The sequence below is a fragment of the Phyllobates terribilis genome, unplaced genomic scaffold, assembly GCF_046119375.1.
Source record: "Phyllobates terribilis strain yellow unplaced genomic scaffold, ASM4611937v1 Scaffold_1__5_contigs__length_1240528914, whole genome shotgun sequence".
NCBI lineage: Eukaryota > Metazoa > Chordata > Amphibia > Anura > Dendrobatidae > Phyllobates > Phyllobates terribilis.
Window position 1 is genome coordinate 270,154,392 of NW_027362761.1, and position 6,093 is coordinate 270,160,484.

Below are 6,093 nucleotides of genomic sequence, written 5' to 3' on the forward strand. Positions count from 1 at the left end.
TCCTCAAGAAAACCATTGGTAACACATTACGCCTTAAAGGTTTACAATCCTGCAGTGCCCGCAAGATCCCCCTGCTCAAGAAGGCACATGTGCAGGCCCATCTGAAGCTTGCTAATGAACACTTGGATGATTCTGTGAGTTATTGGGAGAAGGTCCTGTGGTCAGATGAGACAAAAATTGAGCTCTTTGGCATTAACTCAACTCGCCGTGTTTGGAGTACAACCCTAAGAACATCGTCCAAACTGTGAAGCATGGTGGGGAGAACATTATACTTTGGGAGTGCTTTTGTGCAAAGGGGAGATGACCACTGCACCGTACTGAAGGGAAGATGGATGGGGTCAAATATCACGAGATTTTGGCCAACAACCTCCTTCCCTCAGTAAGAAGATGGGTGGTGGCTGGGTCTTCCAGCAAGACAATGACCCAAAACATACAGCCAAGGCAATAAAGGAGTGGCTCAAAAAGAAGCACAGTAAGGTCATGGAGTGGCCTAGTCAGTCTCCAGACCTTAATCCCATAGAAAACTTATGGAGGGAGTTGCAGCTCTAAGTTGCCAAGCGACAGCCTCAAAATCTTAATGATTTAGAGATGATCTACAAAGACGAGTGGACCAAAATTCCTCCTGATATGTGCGCAACTCTCATCATCAGCTACAAACAACATCTGACTGCTGTGCTTGCCAACCAGGGTTTTTCCACCAAATATTAAGTGTTGTTTGCCAGAGGAATCAAATACTTATTTCTCCCTGCAAAATGCAAATAAATTTATCTAATTTATACAATGTGATTTTCTTGATTTTTGGGGGGATATTCTATCTCTCAATGTTAAAATTAACCTACCCTTAAAATTATAGAGTGTTCATGTCTTTGTCAGTGGGCAAACTTACAAAAAAAAGGATCAAATAATTATTTCCTTCGCTGTATGTACTTGGTGCATCAGTTATATTACGTTATCTGCAATTGAACTCAGTATTCAAAATGTTAAGCTATTCTCTCTTGAAATGGGAGCGTACCGCAGACACTGGGATGTCCTCTATTTCAGTCATTACATTAATTCTCTTTCTACAAGGAATGTGAAATAAAACTTAAAGAGTGACTGTCATTTTTTTTCTCATAAATCAATAGTACACATGAAAATAAGAAACTTGAGAAATCAGCTTTTTTCACCTCGACCATTCATTCTCAAAAGTCTCGTCTTCAGTGAACACAAGTTTTCCCATTACTGAGACAGGAGATAATAGTTGGTACACAGAATGTCTGTGTCTTCTTCTAGCTCTTCCCCTTTTCAAAGAATTTTAAAAGCACTAACTGCCATCTCTTATCTCAGTAACAGGAAAATCTGTCTTCACTGAATACAGATATTAACCTTTAAATTCAGAGTGAAAGATCAATCCAGGAGAAAGAAGCAAATTTCTTTGATAAGATATATTACAAAGTGGCTTATTTTCATGTGTACTATTGATTTCTGAAATAAAAAATAAAAGTTACATTTTAAAATAACATACTCTATGTAGCTCCTACAGTGTTACTATTTCTTAAACAAACAAAACTTCAAACAAAATGCATAAGTATATAGTAGTACAGTGCATATAATATTGCAACTTGAAATGAGGCAAGACAATTTTATTGCACACACTCATGTTAAGACACAGCTCTTACAACCTTTATATATTGTGTGTTTTTTCCAGCATTACTGGGTATTGTCTTTGTAATTCTGGACATTTCTTTCTCATCTCTCTAAACACTAGATGATAGATAATTAATTACATCATGTAATCAGCCTTGTAAATAAGGTTTAGCACAGTGGTTTAGGGCAGCACAGTGGCTCAGTGGTTAGCACTGCAGCCTTGCAGCACTGGGGTCCTGGGTTCAGATCCCACTAAGGACAACATCTGCAAGGAGTTTGTATGTTTTCATGGGGGTTCTCCAGTTTCCTCCCACACTCCAAAGACATACTGATAGGAGATGTAGATTGTGAGCCCCAATGGGGACAGTATTTATAACATATGTAAAGTGCTGCGTAACATAATGGTGCTATATAAGCAAAGCATAATAAATAAATAGCACAGGTGTGCTAGAATATATATAAATATATTGTTTGTAATTTTTTTTGACAATTTTATTAAGAATTTCACCAAAGGTTTTACTTTATATGACCATGCATTAACATCTTGTGTGCCTACTGCCTGCACAGTGTCCCTCTCAAAAGGGAAATGGTTAACCGACCCCCCTTATAATTCCTTGCATTGTTAATTATAAAGAAGACGATGGAGCTTCTCATAGACAGCCCTTTTCCATCTCTAAATCTAGCCCTGCTCTTGCTTTAGTCATTAACCCATTCTTACAATAAAGAAACCATCGCCTTAGTCTATTTGACTGCTAATCTGCAATGAATTCCCATCACATAAGGGGCCTCATCCGGCTCCCTGGATGCAGAAGAGAATTCTCTTTGCGAAGAGATAATGAAGATGAGGATGATCTTTGAGCTACTCACGGAAGATGTCTTAGCTGGAACAGGTCATCCTCCATCTCTGTGCTGTGTGTGGTCCAGATGCACCTTCTGCTCTCATGGCCTCTCACATTGTGCTGGGTTCAGGAGGTCTGCCTGCTGGACAGCTCCTGTGTGTTGTGAGCACAAACAGATGTGTCACACTTCAGGAATGGTTCCTTGCCAGGAATGCTAGCCACACAGGCCCTCCTCTCCTCTCACATGTAACATAGCCCCCCATTGGCTCTGCCTCTATTTCCCAGCTTGCTTACTGCATGGCTATTTCCTATTGGCCTCCCATAGATCCCTGGCCGGTAATAATAGCTGATTGATAAAACTCAGCAAGTCTGGGACTGGGTTTGAAGAATACAGATTTCGCATTTGCATCTATCTGTAAATATTTTTCCTGAAAAAAAAAAAATGCTTTAGCATTGTTATCTGCTTATATCAGACACGCTAAAACCTAATTTGAACGTCAAACCTTCTTTTTATGAGATGCATTCATAAAATAGTCTGCCTTGTCTTGAAATAAGTGATTTGTATACTTTTTCTATATTATATTCTTCCTAAAGTACAGGTGAGTAGATGACCAGTAGCAAGACAGGTAAGACATGAATCCAGAGAAGACCGCTTAAAGGGAACCTGTCAGGGCCGATAACACTATTACCCTGCAGATATAGGGTTAATCTGCTGGTTAATAGTGTCATGAAGGTGCCAGGCCGCAGTACTGAAAATACAGCACCTGGGAGAAAATGAACTTTATCTGTCTCAGGAGCCGATGGCTGTCTTCTCCCAAGTGCTGCACCTTTATAATGCTATTAATCTGCAGATTAACCCTATAACTGCAGGTTCATAGCGTTGCCAGACATGACAGGTTCCTATAACATTTATCATATTATTCTAATGCAGACCTGGAATTGTAAAACTGGTAGGTGCTAACTGTGGATATTAAATATACCCCAAGTTTATGCCTATATTAGTGGTCCCCAACCTTTCTTACCTTGAGAGCCACTTTCAGCTCTGAGAGATGGTCACGAGCCACAAGCAGTGGCTGCTGCCTCCCCCCAATCCCTCCCACAGTAGTGACTCCCAAACACTGATGTAAAGACAGTCAAAGTTCTCACAAAATCAGACCGAGACCTTGTGCCGCCTAATTTATGGGCAGTATGCTTACACCCAGGGTTCCCACTTTACCCTCATTCAGTATTTTTATATCAAGAACACTCACCACACCATTGCATCCAACTTCAAGCACCAAGTGTATGCACATTTAGATCTGCCCCTGTGTGTGGGGCTACTCACAAAAGTCACCATCTGGAGACCTCATCACAGCTGTTTGCTAGACCTGGTGCTAATGCGCCAAGATAGCAGACCACCACGAGCAGTGGCATAATGATCACGGTTGCAGAGGTTGTGACCAGGCCTGTGCAGGCGAGGAGCCCGCCGACACCAGCGTAAACTTCAACTGGATGTGCATCCATGGACGCACAATTAGGTGTAATGTATTGCGGCGCAAGGGTCCTTGCACTGTAATACACACTGCTGGCCAATCAGAGGTCAGCAGCTGACATCGACGTGCATGTGACTGGGGGCGCATGGCAGTGACATAATGTGCTCCCGTCGCCTACGCGCCACACAGGTTTCCCAGCAGCGAATCTAGTGTGTGTGCGTGCTCCCCTGTTCTAAAAGGGGCCGTGCACACCTTGAAAATTCCCCAAGCCAATAGCTGAGAGGCATATTGTATAAAACACACCCTCCCCAGTGGGGAGGTGCCTGAGCAACCCCTGTAGTTCCTTATATAGTGTGTGTGTGTAACTGTATGTTGCCAGGTCCCCCATCTTAGTATCCTGTGTAGTTAGTACATGAACCTGAACCCGGGGTCCATGTGTGTCCAGAGCCTGAACCTGAACGCCTGGTCCTTGTGTACTAAGAGCCTGAACCTGAAATCAAAACTGGCGGGTCCTGAACCCGAAAACTGGCGGTCCCCTGAGCCTGAAGCCGCATCGGCGGTACCTGAACCCTGAAGCCGCACCGACAGTACCCAAACCTGTAACAGTTCCAGCGGTACTTGAACCTCTACCAGTGTCTGTCCTGGGTAGTGTTCCAAAGTCCGTACTGTCTGAGCCAGTTCCAGTATCCGAATCCACTCTGTCTGTGACTCCGTGTCAGTATCTGTTCTGCCTGAGGATCCAAGACCTGTGTAGTCTGAACAGAATCTGAACCCTGTCCTGCCAGTTACTCCGAGTCTAGTCCATGTCTGCGATCCTGAGCTCTGGGGACTGCCTAGAAGTGGTACCTGGCGGCTACCACCATCAGGAGCTCCAGAGAAAACCAGGTAGCCGCTTAGCTACACCCCTCCTAGGTAACCCTGGCCCCGTGGCACAGTGGGTTCACGATCCACGTGCTCCACACGCATGTGTGACATATACTAGGATGGGCCCAGGATGGAGGACGACATATACAGTGGGGAAAAAAAGTATTTAGTCAGCCACCAATTGTGCATATTCTCCCACTTAAAAAGATGAGAGAGGCCTGTAATTGACATCATAGGTAGAGCTCAACTATGAGAGACAAAATGATAAAACAAATCCTGAAAATCACATTGTCTGATTTGGAAAGAAATTTTTTTTACATTTTGGTGGAAAATAAGTATTTGGTGACCTACAAACAAGCAAGATTTCTGGCTCTCACAGACCTGTAACTTCTTCTTTAAAAGGCTCCTCTGTCTTACACTCATTACCTGTTGTACTGGCACCTCTTTGAACTTGTTATCAGTATAAAAGACACCTATCCGCAAAGTCAAACAGTCACACTCCAAACTCCACTATGGTGAAGACCAAAGAGCTGTCGAAGGACACCAGAAACAAAATTGTAGCCCTGCACCAGGCTGGGAAGACTGAATCTGCAATAGGCAAGCAGCTTGGTATGAAGAAATCAACTATGGGAGCAATAATTAGAAAATGGAAGACATACAAGACCACTGATAATCTCCCTCAATCTGGGGCTCCACACAAGATCTCACCCTATGGGGTCAAAATGATCTCAAGAACGGTGAGCAAAAATCCTAGAACCACACGGGGGAACCTAGCGAATAACCTACGGAGAGCTGGGACCAACGTTACACAGGCTACCATCAGTAACACACTATGCCGCCAGGGACTCAGATCCTGCAGTGCCAGACGTGTCCCCCTGCTTAAGCCATTACATGTCCGGGCCCGTCTGAAGATTGCTAGAGAGCATTTGGATGATCCAGAAGAGTATTGGGAGAATGTCATATGGTCAGATGAAACCAAAGTAGAACTGTTTGGTAGAAACACAACTCGTCATGTTTGGAGGAGAAAGAATGCTGAGTTGCCTCCAAAGAACACCATACCTACTGTGAAGCATGGGGGTGGCAACATCATGCTTTGGGGCTGTTTCTCTGCCAAGGGACCAGGACGACTGATCCGTGTACATGAAAGAATGAACGGGCCCATATATCATGAGATTTTGAGTGCAAACCTCCTTCAGCAAGGGCATTGAAGATGAAACGTGGCTGGGTCTTTCAACATGACAATGATCCCAAGCACACCGCCAGGGCAACGAAGGAGTGGCTTCGTAAGAAGC

General features: G+C 43.8%; 1 protein-coding gene across 1 annotated transcript in view; it reads right to left on the reverse strand.

Moving 5' to 3' along the window:
* SVOP (SV2 related protein) overlaps window positions 1-2,731 on the reverse strand; it is a 54,535-nt gene extending 51,804 nt beyond the window's left edge. The window contains exon 1 of the mRNA XM_073672482.1: window positions 2,494-2,731. Coding sequence (XP_073528583.1) covers window positions 2,494-2,528 — 35 coding nt within the window. The 5' untranslated portion in view covers window positions 2,529-2,731. The remainder of the gene's footprint in view (window positions 1-2,493) is intronic.
* Between the last annotated feature and the right edge of the window lie 3,362 nt (window positions 2,732-6,093).